This window comes from Echeneis naucrates, chromosome 18 (genome assembly GCF_900963305.1).
Source record: "Echeneis naucrates chromosome 18, fEcheNa1.1, whole genome shotgun sequence".
Classification (NCBI taxonomy): Eukaryota; Metazoa; Chordata; class Actinopteri; order Carangiformes; family Echeneidae; genus Echeneis; species Echeneis naucrates.
Window position 1 is genome coordinate 11,938,284 of NC_042528.1, and position 18,930 is coordinate 11,957,213.

An 18,930-nucleotide genomic window follows, 5' to 3' on the forward strand; every position below is an offset into this window, starting at 1 on the left:
CTTATGAACATGAATGTATCATATATTGCTAAAAAAAAAAAAACCCAACAACTTCTGAAAGATTAGGCCTCTCCGTTGCAGAAGATCAATATGTTTTTGGCCTTTGACTGCAGTGCTGTGGCTTCAAATAAAACAACAAGCTCAGGATTAGTCTATTGAGGGACTGTGGCAGCTGTAGTGAAATGACAGATATCGCCTTTATAATACATCAGCTGTTACATATAGTGATATTCTTTGTCTACAAACACAAATAACCGTTAAAATCATTACATCTGGTGTTACTGCAAGCAGGTAGTAGGTCATCCTGCTGGAGTCAATGTGTGCCTGTGGCAGGAGGAGTGCAAACAGCTGGTCAATAGGCCCATGGATCGTATCTCCTGGGGTCAGAGGGCAGATAAAGTGTGTCAGAACACAAATCCTTAAAAGAGGGCAGGTGGTCAACTTACAGAACCCCCCCCCCCGCACACCGAGTGGTGTGGTTACGGGCTTTGACCAATTTGACAAACAGGAAAGGGGTTTCTGGTTCAAGAGCAGTCTGTGCAACTTCTTAAGGAGCAGCAGTGCTATAAATTGCACTGGTAGTAATGGCAAGACCAGAGTTGTGGTAATAGGAGAAATTACTAGAGGTACAGTAGCAGGAGAAGACGGAAAGAGTTAAAGCTCTAAGACTCTGACACAGCTTTGCCTAAAAAGTGACCCACGATGGCGATGTAAATACAATATCAGGAACAACATCTTAGAATAGACATTTTTCTGACAAAAGATGTATATTTTTAGGCATTTGTAGACATTGTCCTAAATATATGGCAAATGAGTGTACCTTGTTTTCTGTTTCTGACTCTAAAAATAAAATAAATAAAATAATAAAATATTAACACTAAATAATTCATAGCAGACAGATAAGTCAGCTCTTTTTACTACTAATTAAGCGTTTATATTATAAACTATTATACTGTGAGAAAATGGAGAAAGACAACAAGATGCAGAAATCCAGTCATTTCTTTGTAAAAGAGCTAGTGGGTTGTTCAAAAGTAATAGTAAAACTTCTTATGTTTGTGGAACCATGCAACATGCTACCCTTGCTGATTTGTTGTGTGTCATTAAGATGACTGACCTGTCATTATCTAATAGTGTAATGAATAATGGAAACAAATTAAAAATTCGACAACCTGTCCGAAAAAAGCGTTTGGTGAGAGGGTCATTAGTTACACATCCAGTGTTTAGTTTAGTCTACTAAATGTTGTTATGTCATTTTACTGTGAGCGCAGATAAGAAGAGTACTAGTTGGGCTTCTGATGCAATACCCTAGCGGAGGAATCAAATCTGTGTGACCAGGACGGCGGAAGTTTGCCTTGTTGCCTAGATACGAACGCGGAGGGTGGCGCATTCGAATAGCAGTCTCAGAGTGTAACTGGCTGTCGCTGGCGGACATTGTGGCTCTGCGTAGTCCGTGTCTTCGAGGAATGACCTTCCTGCTGTTTGAGCCCGAATGTTGTCAGTTTCCTTGACGTTGTTGAAGAAGGACCGAATGTGAAAACAGCGCCATTTCTGTCGGCGTCCATGATACTCGATGCTACCGCAGCGGATTCCAGAGCTCAAGCTCGGAATGGCAGTGGGAGAGAAATAGCCGCTCCCCTTTCCCCGCTTCTCTCCACTTCAGGCCACTGCAGGTAAGTGAACTACCTGACTAGATTGGAGTTTTCGCGTTCTACCCGGGTGTTTTTGTCCTCTTTCAATGTCCCGTGTTTATCCAGCGTACTCTTTCGCCATATGACGACAGGCGAAAACGTCTGACAGCCTTGTAGTAGTCTACCAGGGCAGCCGCTCCTCCTCCCCCTCGGTCACAACAACAAGCGTAAGAAAAAGATAACGTTTCTTTGAAAATGAGTCCAACACCTCAACTAACTTGTCGTGGACGTTATGTGCGCCATGGTTCCAACTCAAACTTTACTGTTGGCCTAACGGTAGCGCGTTGCTGTTTGCTCCACCGGCTAACTCTTCAATGGGGAACCGTCAGGCGTTCATGTCATTGGAGAGACACAGCCTACGTTCACCTGCCTGACACATACCGAACTAAAGATAGCCTTCGCCGGGAAGGTAAAATACCGTGATTCAACCGCTTACACCGAAACAGGTCGTGTCTTACCCTGGCGATGGATGCCAGGTAATCGTATGAGTAATAATAACCTCCCAGATAGCAAAATCACATTGAATCAACGTTGATATATGGCCAGAAAGGTTGATTTTTATTTTTTATTTTTGGTTAAGGTTGAAAAATCAACAGCAGATCCACCTTCTGATTGTTGAAAATGTCATTGAATCAACACTGGAAAATGAAGTTTGATGGTTGCAATGCCAACATTGAATCAATATTTTTTCAACGATGCTGTTTCCATGTGCAGAACTGGGTCAGACCACGTAGGGGTGCCTCATATAGTCCAATTTAAGCACCATATATAGTGGACATTATTTCTTATGAGTAAATCTTCTTAAAGTTTATGTGTAATATGTTATGACATCTAGAAGATGCCCCTGGATCGCGACAGGAAGGAATGGGGCTGTCAAAACGTTTAAGCCTGGTGGTATATCCCAAGCAGGTGGCGGTTCTGTTCAACTTATTGGAGTCGCTGCAATGTGTCAGCGTCAGAGAGAGTGTGGATCATACCATTATCTTATCAGAGATGAACAAAGCATATTCTTCCCAACTGAGTCTGCATTGTGGGTGTTAGAGTTCATGAAATTTTGATAACGTTTTATATTAACGGGCATATTTACGGCATTGTTAGCCGCCCAGGTTAAGCTCTTAGCACACAAAGTTAGCTGACTATGGTGCAAAGTTATCTTGACGTTTTAACTTTGTGTGTCCGCTGAGAGTAGAAATGCGTGATTCATAAAATGTCTGAAATCATACTCAATCATGTTTAATGATCGTTAAAACTGTTTAAGCACATTGTCCACACTGTATGTGTTATTATTTTATTTTATCATATATTTTTTTTATTTCACTTCAAATTAAAGCACACAAAGGTCATTTTGAACTAAAATAATACCGGAATTTATATCTGTTTTAAAATTTACACGTGGAATACCATTTATAGGATGGTTGAATCAGTGTTGATTCAGTGTCAGATGTGGTTGAAAATATGACGTTGATTCAACATTGATCATAACCAGTGCTTTCAATTCCTTTTCAATGTAGATTCAGCATTTCTGCCTGACCATAAATCAACGTTGATTCAACGTGATTTTGATATCTGCGGTTTTGATAGAGGACGAAAAGCACTTGCCAGCTAACTTGGCTAACTTAGCTCATTAGCTAGAGGTCGGTGGTCCAGCTCACCTTGCTGCTCGACTGTCAAGTGACTCTAACTGAAGTTAATATCACAAGTCAGTGCAATGTTGGTTGACACTTCAGCTTTCACCAAAACGGTGATTCTGTGGTGTAGTGACATTATGACAGCAATACATTACCTCAAATATGGTTTCTAACCCATTAATGTAGCATTTGTGTCAGAAGAGCAGCAGTAATCCACAGTGTTGGACTAAAACCTTAGCAAAGTAGGTTATCCTTTAATTAACTCTGCATTAACACCATTAATTTTGCCTTTTCCAAAACTGATAAAATCAATTGTTGATTGCAGGCTAAATGTGGTATGTGGACGGTGCATTCAGCAGCTAGCTGCCGGGGTTAGGAATTATACAAGAAACAGCTGGGTTGTAGACATTGGTCAGCCATATTTAGCAATGCTGTTGTCCATCAGTATTTGTTTAACCGTGACAACACTATTCTGTGTGCTGAGGCTGACTACCAATATATCATAGTCATATACTGCAAAGCTGCTTATCCTGCCCTTTTGACGTCTCTAATGGGCAACCTATAATATGCCACTGTTGAATGACTACTGGCCCAGCCAATGAAATTGGTGCAGCCTCCATTTGCTCTTTGCATTGGTTCGCTAATCCACTGCTGCCATATGAACACATGAATTTGACAGCAAGAGATTCCCACAGTGTTATATATGGAGGATCAACAGGGACAGAATGAAATATATAAATAATTTTGAAAAGAATTACTTAAATGTATCATTAATTCATTAAAATGCCAGTTTATTTTCTGGAAGAAAAAAAATATACATATAATTCACTATTTGATTATTTCATGTTCCTGTTGCAGTGCTAAGTAATTTAAATAATTAAAAATGTATTTATATGTTTCATTCTGTCCCTTTTGATCCTCCACAGTTAGACTCGGTTGCTTGTCACTTGTTCTGTCACAGATACTAATCAGGGATATTTTTGGTTTTATTGCAGACAATTAAAACGAGACACCCAGTATTTTATTGTTATTGTAATGGAGGGTGAATAATACAAGTAATAATAAATTAAATCAGGGTCATCTATCTGGACCACTTCTGTATTCTTAGTTTGATTGTAAATGCTAAATAGTATACACATCAGTGTGAGAGGTCCTTTCCGATGAGTGTGTTTCATTTTTAGGAAATATGTCACATCATTGTGACATCATTGTCATTTGGAATCAGGTTCACTCCCATTATGTATGATGAGGCTGCTGTGTTCTTAATTCAAATAGCTCATTAGCTCTCTGATTAGCATGACGATCGAAATTCATTGAAACTTATCTGGGATAAGGAACACTGCAGTGGTCCAATCTGTCAGATAACTTGCTTATACTGTTTCTTTACCTTCTAAATCATTTTTAATTTTTGTTTATTCTGTTTCAGATTGTGCCGATGAAGTAAGTTATACCCCTAAAATGGACCCCTGCAACTGAGAAGCAAACACGTTGTGTTTTGCTCAGCAGCTGACATCTATCAGCAGCATAAGCCATGCCTGACAATTAATATCCCCTTTTTTTTTGCTCAAAGCAATAAAAAAGAAATGGCAAAAAAAAACCAACTACATGCCTCCACATGTAGAGCCCCTTCAGTGCATCCTGCTCAGGGTTCCCGCGGATCCTTAAAAAGTCTTAGAAGGCGTTGAATTCATTAATCTAAAAATAAAGCCTTAACTGGCATTAAAATGTCTTAAATCAGTATTTCAAAGGTCATAAAAATGCTGAAATGGGCATGAGGATTTAATGCCTTTTTCTCTGACATTACAATTTAAAATCTCAAAATAATTGATAACAATAATTTTTTTTTAAATAATTTACCGTATGCCTCTCGCATTAACGCCACATAGATCAAGATAGTGGGAACAACAACACTCATTTTAGGAATGTAGTCTGACAGGGGAAGACTCATTAACGTTCATGAAAGAAGCGCTACCTGATTGGCTGATACGCTGAAACCGGCACCAGGCAATGTGTACGAGGCACATTGCCTGGTATTTCGCAGTTTTGTTCTACCCTTGTCTCCACCGCTGTCTCCGATACAAGCACCAGTGCAAACAACGGCAGACCTCCGGACAACATTCGGATGTATCCCTACACTGAAAGCAGAGGTATTGTGGTGTCTGAACACAGTAACGAAACACCATTTATATAAGTCAAATGAGGGAGTAGGTGACATATTCCGCGTAATGTTCTCGGACTCTGAAATTACCCATACGTTTGCGTGTAGTTCCGACAAGGCGGCCTACATTAGCAAGTTTTGATGAGGCCCGTACATCTAAGGCAAAATTGTCTTGATTTATGTTATTGTTTTCCATGTGTTTCACGCTAGAAAGTGTTTTTATTTTTTGTTTTTCCCACATTTGAAGTAGATCATATAGCTTTTTCACTGGATCAAAAAGTCATGTATTATGTAAGAATAAACATTTGGGCAAAATTGTCCATAACCCTAAGCAATTGATGTCTTTTTTTTTTTTTTTCCCCCTTCATTTTTGGTTATTGTAAAGTTGGTCTTAAATTTCACTCCAAGTGGCATTAAAAAAAGTCTAAAAAAGTCTTAAATCTAACTTGCCTTAAGCTGTAGGAACCCTGCTGCTGGAGTGACTGCCCCCTCTTCCAGATAGGTTCTGCCTCATCTTTTGTCCATACCCTTCTCCACTGGCCTCCTATAACTACGCATCACAATGCAGCTCCACCTGAGAATGGCCAATACCTGAGGTCCCATGCGTCCAGTGAGCACCGATTCAGACGGTCCTGCTCCTCTTGAAAACCTCTCTTGCCCCTATCCCATTGTGGGTCCCCTGCCTGCCTCAGAGATGTCCCTGCTCCAGTCACTGGGGCCAGTACAAAGCTGGCTTGGCCAGGAGCTTGAGAAGTGCGGGATTGATGCCATGATTTACACCCGCTATGTTCTAAGCCTTCTCCTGCATGACAGTTACGACTACGACCTGCAGGACCAGGTACCCTTATAATAATATAATGACATTGTTATGGGAAGATATTAATCTTGCAGGAGGAGTTAACGATGGGGCTCTTCTTTTACGTCATGGCACTTGTTCCACTGACTTATCTTGTTTTCTGTGAGTTGCTATTACATCGGTTTAGTATACAGTTGTTGAAAAGTTATGATATATAAGCATTTCTATGAATGTTCTTACACATTTACATGCACATATAATATATAGCATAGTACGGTATAATCTATATATCTTCATTGTTAACTTTTCCCCTGTGAGTGATGTCTCTGTTTGTCTTTGAAAGGAAAATGATATCTTCTTAGGCTGGGAGAAGGGAACTGGGAAGAAATGGGGCAAGAGTAAGAAGAAAGGAGGGACTGACCTGAGTCTTGAGGAAATGAAGAAACAAGCTGCTGTGCAATGCCTCCGCTCCGCATCTGATGAAGTAAGCTTTGTCCTTGCTTGATTGTTGTAAATGTAATTATATTTATGTGTTGTTGCTTTTCTAATAATGCCAGAGGAGTGTGCAAGTAAGACTTTTTTTTCCTGTAGCATAAAATCACCTTTCTCTTAAATCATTGTCGGTCTGGAGGAATACAAAACATCCATTACTTAGTTTCATATTTTGGTGAAGAGGTGGGCCGGGTCAGGTGCTGCTCTGTTTTGGTGCTGATTTGGCTAACATTGCAACATATGGTACTTTTTTTGCTACTCATGCCAAGTTTTTCAGGCATATTTATCTTTTTAAACTCTTTGCCCCGCAAGAGTTAATACATTATGAGACTGTTCTGACTCCATACAAATCCAGATAACATTCTGGATCTGTCTGAGCTATGTAGGATTGTTTCGCCTCCTTTTTCAAAAGCTTTTGAGTGAGTAGGATGAAGAGAATCCATAAAAAAAAAAATGTTTAATTTTGTTAGGAATTTCTTCCTATGTATTCATTGCAAATATTAAATGCGTGAATCACGTGAATAGTCAGTGAATAAAGCCTCATCAATGTATCAGACTAAAGCATTGAACGACAAGAGGTCTGTATTGCAAATGCATTGTCACCTCACTTGGCTGGTTGGTCACACCTTTAGTTAGGTCATACTAAGGTCAGTTGTTAAAAGTTCTTGGCTGACACAAGTCAATGTTGTCCTGAGTTACAATACATGACCTTCAAAGAAATGGTACAAAGTATAGTGTATTTAATGCATTTTTGTGTGACAAAGCTACAGGGAGATTTGCATACTTTTTTTTTTTGTTGCCAGCAGTAATGAGGAAGGTGTGCTTTAGATGAGACTGACACAAAGCTGGGGGGAGAGTAGGGGAAAGGGTCTGCAAGGCAAGAGGAGGAGTGTTTAGCTCTTCTCTGGGGACTGGACTCTGCGGTCTATTTTTTAACCAGAACATGCTGCACGGGATTGCAGCAGTGAGCAGCAGACTCAGTTGGCTGTCAGCTGACTGGCATTAGCACAATGATGCAAGAGGAAACGCAGGGCAGCAGAAAACCTTGTTTTGCCTTTCATGAGGTGGCATGGTAAGGAATATTACTTTCTGGGTGAATGAACAGGCAGTGAGTAAGATAGAATGTGTGGCAGGATTGGGATTGAGGAGCAGCTATGCTGTCATGTGTTGAGTCATATGCTTGCACGGTTTGATCTAAGCTAGCATTGTAACTTGGTTGTCTTGTTTATTTTAAACTCCTTTTGTTTGTGTTTTCTTCAACCCCAACTCAATCTGTGAACCCAGTCAACCAAACATGATATGTAGTAAATGTTAAGGGTTTTAGAAGATTATGGTACATTCCCTTCACCTGTTCAGCTGTTTATTTATATTATTTTGATTTTATTTATTTTTTTTGGAAACCATTTCTGCACTATATCTAAATATAGCGCAGCCATTTCCAAGCATGCCCAATCGCTCACAAGTCAGCTGGTTTGACTTGTATGAACCACATGCTTTTCATGCTTTCTTCTGAGTCGCATACTTGGGGTCAATGTATCTAAATTAACACAGTTTTGTGTTTGTCATTTTTTTCCCATGTATTGTAGGACTGGAATGTGTCATGTAATCCTTACAGTGAGGTCAATGTAGCACTAATTCGAATGCTCTTGGCGTGATGTTGGTTGACATTGTCACCAGTCACTACTGAGATATTTTTAAATACATTTATTCCTATTCCTGGATATAAAACCTTCACCAAACATGTTAATATATCTGTGTGCTGAGCAAATTCAACTATTGTTCAAACTCAAGCTCATATTAATGACATTCACAGCTATTTAACATAATTTCCAGTCATGAAATTAATTGCATGCTGTTACTCAATGGCCGGTTGCACCTTAGGCTGGTTGTAGTGGATTTTGTCATTTGGTGGACTGCTATGACAAAACCTGTGTCATCTTCTTCTGTGCAGAACTCTGGAATTGAAAGCCTGGTTGAAGAGCTTTGCTCTAAACTTAAGGACATCCAAAACAAACAGAAAGGTTTGGCTTACTTTCTTAACTAATAACCTGATGAAAATATTAAAAGTGATGTGTTTTTAATAAGATGTTAAACTGTTCAATGTCTCCTACAGAGGAAAAACAGATTCAAAAGAAAGCTGATGGCTCTCAGTCTCCAGAGCGAGCTGAGTCCCCCTCTTCAAAGGACCAGGTGGAAATGTAAGCTCCATTATCATAGTCTTGATATACCTCTAGTTTACAGAACACACTCATATTGGGGTCCATTATCAAATTGGGGTTATTTGAACGACAATCTTTTCTCTTGTCTGTTGTGACTGCAGGTATTATGAAGCCTTTCCTCCTTTGTCAGAGAAACCTGTTTGTCTCCAAGAGATCATGACGGTGTGGAACAAGGCTAAGGCCTGTGCATACTCAAGTTCGTCATCCTCTGCAGCCCCACAGACCAGCACAGACACCTCTTCCCCAAAAGATTGTAACAGTGAAGGTGAGGCTGCAAAGGAGCGAAACCTCGAGGCATGTGGTACCATCACTACTGTGACCAATGAAAGAGGCCAGCAACGACGAAGCAAGAGGGAGAAAGAAAACCGATACCATGGTGGAGCAGCAGCAGAGGAGAAATCTACCGTCCATGCTAAGAGACAGTCCAGACACAGATCTGAGGGCAAAAACAGACACAGATCCTGGTCATCTGGCTCTAGTGAGGGAGGCTCGACCTCAAGTGGGAACCAGGGTGACACAAAGTTGTCCAGAAGCAAGGCAGTTAAAATAAGGCACAAATCTAGGGAGGCTGCAAAGAATAAGCGAATACGCAACAGTGGACAGGTGAAGCTGCAGATGAAGGTAATCGACAAAGAAGAACGAAGAAATGCAGGAGGGAGCAGTAGCAGTGCGACTGGGGGCGCTGCCAAACAACAGCTTTACAAAAAGGGGAAGAGACCGCTTAAGGAGATTCATAAAGATCCAGGCTGGGTGGAAGCAAAAGAGTCCGGAGTTGAGGCCAGAAATAAAAAGGAATATATGGAGGAGCCACTATGGTACACAGAGCCCATTACAGAATATTTTGTACCTTTCAGCAGCAGACAAAGCAAGCTGGAAACTAAGTACAGAAACAAGATCGACTCTACGGAGGGCTTCAACTTGTCAACAGATATTGAGAGGCTACCGGAGAGAATCCAGGGAATCTGCATTGCCAATGAGAGCTACCAGAGGGCTTACCTAGCAGCAGGGTCATTCGTGGGTGGGCACTTTGTGGAAGGGCCTGGTGAAACAGAAGAGGAAACTGCTGAACTCACTGGGACCTCAAGCTGCCCTCAGCCAGAGGATAGTAGAGATTTAGATGACAAGCATCTGTCTGAATTTACTCACTTCTATGAAGTTGATATTTATCAATCCATATTGGATACTAGTGCCTCAGACTCGATACAAGAGAGTCGGATCTTAAGCATGATTCGACAAAAACGCAAAGAGCAAAGAGACGTAGAGGCGGAATGTTGTTTAATGTTAGATGGCCTTGAGCAGCAAGGGAAAAGTGCAATACAGGCAGACTCACAGGAAGCTTCGGGATCTGTTGGATTCTTAATGGAGGATCTTGAAAACTTGGCTCAAGTGTGGGGATGCTATTCACCATCGACTTCAGAAGATATAGATGGAGAAAGCTTTATAGGAGAATCGCCCATTCGGCTTTCTCCCCTTCTTGATGGTGTTTCATTCACTTTGAGCAAACTATCTGGAAATTTGGAGGAGCCACCTGTTCCAGAGGCCACCAGTGAACCATCTGGCTTGAACTCATCCTGTTTCTCTCTTTTTGAGCTGCAGTATGAGAGCCCAACTTTTCCTTTTCCCCGTGACTCACTCACCCTTGGTCACGAAAACAACACAGATGTCTGTAGCTGTCTCGACCCACATTCTAATAAACAGTCTCGTTTGCTAATATGGACCAAAAATAGTGCCTTTGACGAAACTGAACACTGTTCTAACCTTTCAACACGAACTTGCAGTCCGTGGTCTCATTCAGAGGAGACCCGTTCTGACAACGAACAAGGAAACGCTCCGATAGAGGAAGCTGCTCAAATTGGCAATGAAGAGATTGATTGTATAATCCCTCCTCTCTCTAATACATATCTAGAGGAAGAAATCTTGGATTTTTTGCAAGAGGAGACTGGCCGCAAGTGTGAGGAGGTCAATGTTAGCACAGCATCCAATCAGACCTTTACCAAAAAATCTAAATTGGAGTCCATTTGTGGTATAGCATTAGAAGCGGATGAGAGTAAACAGTACAGCACTGGCATGTTTTCGGACAACGCAAACCAACAGAATGATGATTACAGCTCAGGGATAATAAAGGACATTTGGACTGCAATCAAAGACGGCAAATCTGTAATGTCAAGGCAACAAACAGAAAAACCAAGTGAGGGGCTGTTTTCAGACGAGTCTGGCAGGTACTGCTCCAGCTGTCCAGAGGTGCAGGCAAAAGGACTTCAAATTCAGGGACCTCAGAAAAAAGCAGTGCAGCGATCAGAGTATCACCTTTGGGAAGGCAAGAAAGAAGAACAGGACTTAGCCAAAAACAAACTCTCCAAGGTAGACGGTGCTGGGGATTACATGACTCCGTCCAAGCCCTGGGACTTGAACTCTGACAAGGAGAGTACATCATTCATCCTAGGAGGTGTATATGGAGAGTTGAAGACACTAAGTGGTGATAAAAATTGGGCTGTTGTACCGCCAAGTGACACCCAAGATAGCCTGTTACAATGTGCTGCTGCAGCCGCATCTGCTTCTAGCTCTGATATGCTCACCATCACTGGCACAGATGTTTTCATGAATACGAGTAGCTGCTTTGCCCCTGGGCAAAGGCCCCTGTGGAGGCCTCTTGTGTCCTTTGGGCAGAGTGACCAGGCCATTCGAGGAGGTGGAGATGGATTGAATAAGGGATTTTCTTTCATCTTCCATGAAGATTTGCTCGAATCTTACGGAGGCTTGCATAGTGAGGAACAAGGTTTAGAATACCCGTTCACATCCTTCAACCTAAACAATCCCTTCTCTCAAGTCCTCCATGTTGAGTGTTCTTTTGAGCCAGAGGACATGGCTTCTTTCAGTCCAGGGTTCAAGCCCAAATCTATTCTTTGCTCGGACTCGGAGAACGAAGCCTTCCACCCACGAATATATGGCATCAACCGGACGCAGTACAGGGCCATTCGCATATCCCCCAGGACTCATTTCCGACCAATTTCAGCCTCAGAGTTATCGCCTGGAGGAGTAAGTGATTCAGAAGCTGAGACTGATAAAGAGGAGATGAGTTTCCCTGTCCTGGCTCCAGTGGATGTCTTTGATGATCCTCAGGCAGACCTCAAACCTCTGGAAGAGGATGCAGAATGTGAGGGCCCATATTATGGGAAGTCAGAACTGGAATCTGGTAAATTTTTACCAAGATTAAAGAAGTCTGGCATGGAGAAGAGTGCCCAGACTTCTCTGGATTCACAGGAGGGGTCCAGTACCCTCCTGCCAATCACTGAGCACGAGATTTGCTTTGACTGCAAAACGGCAGGATCTGCATCAACTGTAGGTGGACAGACGGACGTCTCAGTCGCCAAGATTCAAAAAGAAGAATCTTCAGGAGAGAAACAGTCCTGCATATGTGCACCAGCAGGTCAGGTCCCTAAATATGGGATTGCTTATGACTTTGTTGGAGATGAGCTGGAGGTGAGGGTCTCTTTGTTATTATTACCTAAGATTTTCAGTCTATTGTGACCAGAGTGCTAGATAATATGAACCTAATCATGGAGTATTTCATAATCCCAACATCGTCTGTTATCTGGTTCCACCTGTGATTTCTCAGGAAGCTGCTCACTGAAACACACTAACCACTTCTCATTTGTTTTGTTTAGTTCCCTCAGTTAAATATAAATGGACAGGGAGAAACTGGCATCCAGCAAGATGAGTGCTGGTGGCAGAACACACTCTATTCCCCCCTTTTGCCTGGCTCTCAGTGTACAGGTAAATGTGTTCTGCAAAAGCATTTTTTAATTCTTAATTTTATTTCATGGACATTAAATCAAATTAGTCAGTAAAAGTTTTTTATTTTTTTATTTTGCCCCAACGTTTTAGCTCTAGGGCTTAAAGTAATCAGTAAACACATAACTTGTTGCTCACAATTCAGTGCACATAAATGGTCCAACTTAAACTTGGTCCAATAAAACATAGTTTAATTTGTTATAATTTGTCACTCAGGGAATACGCAGACACTTGTTTTCTGCTAGTGTTGAATGGAAACTGCTAAAAGATACAGTATTATGATGTTAGTGGAATGAACACAGGCTGACCTACAAATACCCAAATCTTTCTGCCACAAATCCACTCTGACACTGCTCTCTGAAGGTATTAAATAGTGTTACATGCCACTGGATTAAGCCAACAAGTTCATAATAATGAAAGCATTTATTGGATGTGGTCAATAAACTATTGATTATAATAAATTTGCAACAATAAACAAACGGTCATGGCTTGAAAGTAAAATGGAAGCGCAACAGAGAGTAAAGCTGGATAATGGCACAGGAGGTAAGGAAGCAAGACAGGAAGTGAAAAAATGCTATATTTGCTCTGTTTGGATCCTACAACATGACCAGCCCTGCAACAATATTTACATGTAATCTGAAATGTATTTGTCTTAGCTGTTAGCTGGAATACAACAGGACCTCTTGGATCTGAATGTAGAGACACAATTTAATTGGTGGATTAATTATAGAGTGCATACATTTACACTCTATAATTAATCCTTTAACTTCAAAGAGAAACTCAAAATAAGATATGCTTTATTTGTTGTAAACCTTAATTGATTAAAGTTGTCAGTTGTTGAAAATGTGAATTTCTACTTTAATGTTGCAGTTCATTGAAAATATACCATTATATACCAAATATACCAGACTACATAAATACAATACATACAGAGTGTTTGCTTGTCTCACAGGCTTTTTCCATCAGGATTAGTGTCAGGTAACTGAGGGATCAGTCATATATCGACATGTGAGCCATCTACATTGTATCCACATTTTTGTGAACAGCTTAAAAAAAAAAAACACTGAATGAATGTGGTAAAGGCATTTTCCGTTGCCATCAAACTGAAGGGTAAAAGTGACAGCTCACAAACACTCCTCTCTAAAATGGTCACCAACTGATTACAGAATATATAACATTTGACAGACAGGAAGTATATGAAATGGTAGTAGGGCAAACTCTGATATATGCATAAATATTTTTATATGCAACACACTAACAGTTTTCCCTGACTTCCTTCCCTAGGGAGCAGTAATATTTGAATACACCAGTTTTGCAGAGGATGCTCATCTTCGAGAGGAAACCCTCCTTGTGACTGGACCTCTACCAGCAAAGATTCAGGGTCATCTCAGAGCTGAAAAACCTAATGTAGGCTAATTTGTCTGAGACACCCCCTCCAAAACCCACACACATAACCCTGCTGGTTTTCATTTACTAACTTAAATCCATGTGTAATCAACAATCAGATCAACAAAAAGTGAGTGAAAATAGGAAAACTCAAAAAACATATTCTGTCTTTGAGTGATGCCATGTGCGGACATGCATTTTAAATTTTGTTTCAGTTGATTCTTCTGTACACTGATCCTCATTCATGTCTCACAGGTTGTAGGGACAATCTTTTGTTCTATCCTTGTCGGTTTTGTTCCCGCCATTTTGCTTTTGAACTTGGTTACTGGTAGTTGGTGGTGCCTGAATGGGTGTGCATGTGTGTAAGTCCAGCCAGTCGCACTCCTCTTTTTCTAGTTGAACCTAATGTTGTGTGAAACAACTGCTATTGCATCCTCTACTTTCCATCTTGTCTTCAGAAAGACAATATAAGGATGTTGGGATTTTTGAGTTGTTTAAGAATTTGAGAGTTTATTAATTTAAATAGTTTGTTTGGAAGACTTTCCGAATGCCTTTCAAAAGCTAGTAGTAGACATAGTATGGTTTGTGAGGCTAAAATAAAAACAAACAAAAAAAAAAAACCTTTTAAAAATTACAATTAAAAAGAAGAAAAACAGGAAATCAGTTTTGTTGGCAAAGATACCAATAACCTACTTGAAATGCAATGCTGTAAAAGAATTGGGGCAAAACAAACAAAAAAAAAGTTTATGTTCTGGGGTCAAGACCCGTCATGACTACAGCCATTTCTGCAGACACCTGTGTTGCGATTAAATGAAACATTTATTTTTATTTTTCTAATTTCTATGGTACAGACTATTGGTGCTATAAGTATGTTGACAAAAATTCTTTCAAAGTTGCAGTTCCACTTTATTTTTGTGAAAATTAAAAGAAAAGTAGTTTTGCCTGGTTCTTGCTTAATGCGGCTTGTTGTTTTTTATTTTATTTTTTTTAAGTAACCTCTTAGTAGTCAGGCCTGTAAGAGCTGAAACAGAAACATGTGCAGGTATTTAATTCGCATTAATTTGCTATTTCATTCTATGTTTCCTTTCAGTTCATTGTCTCCTGATAGAAAGGACAAAAGCAGCATTCAGTGATGATTACTGTCCATGCTGCAACTAAACAAACCGGGTGGGGTAGGGCGGGGCTGATGGTCAAACCAAAAACATGGCATAATTACACTAAGGTACAAATGCTTTTTTTTTCCCCATGTGAGGTGCATTTTATTTTTTGGTTTACAACATATCATGTTAAAATACTGAGTAATGTCTCACTCTGTATGTCACCATAGAACTTGTGAAGGCACTGGTTCAGAGTGAGTGTACTAGAACTTTAACTCAGAGAAATGCAAATGTATGCAGTCATATGTTCACAGACAAATTCAATGCATTAGTGCCCCAATAATTTGAACATAGCCCAAACAAAGTAGCTATAACACTGTTGATGTTTTTCTAATTTCTTGTGATCTCTGCTATGAAAATTTGAAAATAGTTTGTTTAATCAATAAGCATCTCCAGATCCATAAAAACAGTAGCAAGGTAATGTTTCGCCTACCTTGAAACTGAAGCACAGACAACTTAAAAACTTAATGGGTAATTTACCAAGTCATCAGCTCCAGCAAACTTGCTGTGTTGTAACATGGCAGGTGAAAGTGGGCATGGCTTTGGAAATGGCTTCTCGTTTGAAAATACAACAATTGTAAAGGCCCAGCATTTGTTTGATCCAATGCCGATCCAATGCCCCTTCAATTGGGGAAAAAAGACCTCCCAAGTAGCTGAATGAAAGGTACTCAACTTCAGGGTCTTGTCACCTTTCTTTGACAGTCATCAAACACTCAGGAATTTTTTAATATAAGCATACTGCATAATCTACACTCAGACCAGACCCCTGACAGTGCATTGATGCATTAATGTAAAACCTTTCATTGATTGTAGGGCAGTAATTATTGACAGGCGTTATTTCCGAGCAAACCCCAGAGGTGACTTGTCATTAATTTAGAGCTGTATGTGTACTGAGAAAAGAAAAATGAGAACTAAGCCATTGTAGATTGCATAACCAATGTGGAGGGGAATTAAAAAGCCCTGAGTCCTATGCAACACCTTGGCATATATTTCCATTCAACAGCAAATGGAGAAAAGTCATTCAGTTAATTTTGCATGTTAATTATTTTTGAGTGAAGGACACCACAGGAAAAAAAAAAAAAAAACCATGGAATGTCTGAAAATGCAGCATGCAAGCATCTCTCCATCTTTTTTAGTTTTGTTGAATGAAAATAAAAAAAACAAACAAAAAAAAAACTTAGTTAAAAAAATATGATTGAGGTGATATTAATGATTGAAAGAATGTGATGACTGTGTGAATCTGTCAATGAATGCGTGCAAGAAGCTAACATATGGGAGTTGAAAGGAATGCATCACACCATTCTCTGTTTAATTCTTCCATTTTGATAGGCCATGTTGGAGAAAAAACCATGAATAAAACAAACAAAAAAAAGTATGGTGAGAAAATGCATTTAGTGGCTGTATATGCATTTGGAACGACATTGACCGGGTGCGTGAACTTCAGATGCATATCTAGCACTGAAAACTTGAGTTTTTCTTGTCTTTTCATTTCCACCTAGATGATGCTCCTTCACTCTCACCCTTCCTCTATGTTCCTCAATTCCATCTGTCTCGAGTAGCTGTGTCGTTCTAATTTCATGTATGCCCTGAGTAAATTATTTTGTTTCATTGTGGATTTTCTTAACATCTAATAAAGGAATAAACCAAACCTCAGCCTGTGAACTTCTGCCTTTTTGGTTTTTAGTTTGTTCATTTAGGAAATACTGTTCAAAAATGGGAGAACAGCTTGACATGTTGGCTATAAGACCTCATAGTGACACTAGAGGGCAGGGTAAGGACACTGTAGATGTCTTCATTAATTCAACCATTCACCAGTTGCAACCATAGTTTTTTCTTTCTATATTCTTATGAAGATAATACTATGATTTCTCAGAGAAATCCTGAGACAGCTGTTTAAAAAGTGACATCACAAAACTAAGACAACCATTTTAGTGTATCGGCTAATCAGTGTATTAACAGGACATGTCAACATCCACCCAGTTATAACAGCACAATCACTTATGAAAAATTATAATTTTTTTCTTTTTATTCTTAGCCATTTTTTTTTTATTTAGCTGATTTGAGATTTAGGCCACATTTTGTTGGAATGAGAATGGGATTGGGGAAAGCATGAATGGTGCTGAGACACCTGCCCTTTTGACCTCTGACAAGATAAGGGCCCTTTTTCTATTTCTTGCTCAGGTTTCATTTTAAAATGTTTTAAATATCTTTAAATTTCAGGATAAAAAGCTGTACGGCCAGGCCATTGAACACTATCTTACTGTTGATATATTTTCTGGGAAACTAACACTCCAATTACATGCCAAAAATAGATTTCATTCAGTACCCAGAATGACTGCGGCCTAACTGTTTCACTTGGACACTGGCCTGCATTGTAGGTTTGAGGGTATATTGATTGGTTTGCTGATATCTAAAAATAGAAATGCATTTCCTTACTATAATTATACATATATATTTGTATTTAACATTTGCCCAGGTGTATGGTTATTGAAATATGTAAGGAACTTTTTTATGTAATGTAGAACATTTATAGAACTTTTGTGATGCCCATTCACTTGAGGGTTACGTAATTTCAAATAGGCTTCGGATGTTTATGTTTTGATGGTCTCACCAGATATCTTTTCTGATTATAAAACGAATAAATCTCAGTTGCTCAGGCTAGAAAAGGGAAACAGTCGATATTCAAATTAAATTAAATTTTTATCTTAACGTTAAACTGAATTATATATACCGGGCTTTATATGAAAATGTAGGTCTGTAGTTCTGTATGATGTGAAGGGGCTGCTGTGGGGTCGATTATTAATGCCTGCAGGTCCAGACAGGTGAACACATCGACGGTGGACATTCTTGACTCGATTACAGCGCGCTCTCGAAACAAGTTTGTTTTAAAATGGCGGCGGAAACGTCGACACAGGTACGGAATATTTAGGGATAGCTGACAAACTTGTAGATGGAGCAGGTCTCATCCTGGCAATGTAGTTACGTGTTGCCTAATTAATGTAGTTAAAGCAAAAATAAGAAGAAGAAGAGAAAAGGGAAAACTCTCGTGTCAACTTATTTTGGCTGCACTTGAGGAAGCGCTGCTTATGTGAGGTGGCGTCGGCAAGCTAGTGCACTTCGGCGAGAAAATCCGGTTTTGATGCCGCATTTCTGTTCACCGGCCGCCTTCCCTTCCCTAGCTGGATGTATGCGTTTGTCCTGATATAGTGCGTAACGCCGGCGATTTCCGTGTGCTCTTAAGCTACGCCGAGGAAGGCAGAGAAGGTGATGATGGTGCAGCAGTAAGTCACAGCATCATCATGGACCGCTCCGGTCGGCGGATACCTGCCACCCACCTGTAGCATCGACCGTCAGCATGGCGAACACGACCCTCGGCTCCCAGGACCGGACAGGCAGACACTGTGGTAGGTGTTCATCGCGGGGAGCACACAAGCTCTGCCCCGGTGTTAAATATGCTGCCGTCCTTGGCAATCTTACAGACAGCGCAAAAATGCTCTCAAAAAAAGAAACGAAGTTAACGACTTTAAATTTCAAACATTTACACAATGACAAAGACATAACATGCTTTATCAGCGGAGATTTCCACATACATTTGAAAGACGGAAAGCCCATTT

At 40.1% G+C, this 18,930-nt stretch overlaps 2 protein-coding genes across 5 annotated transcripts in view; both read left to right on the forward strand.

Moving 5' to 3' along the window:
* The first annotated feature begins 1,411 nt into the window (after positions 1-1,411).
* On the forward strand, positions 1,412-16,431 carry kiaa0232 (KIAA0232 ortholog). 4 transcript variants are annotated; one of them, XM_029526210.1, is made up of 8 exons: positions 1,412-1,670; positions 4,743-6,312; positions 6,614-6,754; positions 8,714-8,783; positions 8,876-8,960; positions 9,083-12,461; positions 12,647-12,755; positions 14,058-16,431. In XM_029526210.1, exons 2-8 carry the CDS (start codon positions 6,076-6,078, stop codon positions 14,072-14,074), a joined length of 4,038 nt encoding a protein of 1,345 aa, XP_029382070.1. In that variant the 5' UTR covers positions 1,412-1,670; positions 4,743-6,075; the 3' UTR covers positions 14,075-16,431. The 4 variants fall into 4 exon arrangements, with proteins under 4 accessions (XP_029382070.1, XP_029382068.1, XP_029382069.1 ...); XM_029526208.1 differs by lacking the exon at positions 12,647-12,755 and having other exon boundaries at positions 4,743-5,463; positions 5,931-6,312; XM_029526209.1 differs by lacking the exon at positions 12,647-12,755 and having other exon boundaries at positions 4,743-4,756; positions 5,931-6,312.
* Positions 16,432-18,202: 1,771 nt separating this feature from the next.
* Positions 18,203-18,930, forward strand: part of tbc1d14 (TBC1 domain family, member 14) — a 31,949-nt gene continuing 31,221 nt past the window's right edge. Inside the window, exon 1 of the mRNA XM_029526412.1 lies at positions 18,203-18,720. Within this exon, the coding sequence (XP_029382272.1) occupies positions 18,672-18,720 (49 nt within the window). The 5' untranslated portion in view covers positions 18,203-18,671. The remainder of the gene's footprint in view (positions 18,721-18,930) is intronic.

Bases quoted from the DNA above. Each gene is read 5' to 3' on its own strand.
- kiaa0232 (XM_029526207.1), top strand. From the start codon at position 6,076: ATGCGTCCAGTGAGCACCGATTCAGACGGTCCTGCTCCTCTTGAAAAC. The intron at 6,313-6,613 runs GTACCCTTATAA...TGTCTTTGAAAG, and splicing joins ACTACGACCTGCAGGACCAG to GAAAATGATATCTTCTTAGG. The intron at 12,462-14,057 runs GTGAGGGTCTCT...TTCCTTCCCTAG, and splicing joins TTGTTGGAGATGAGCTGGAG to GGAGCAGTAATATTTGAATA.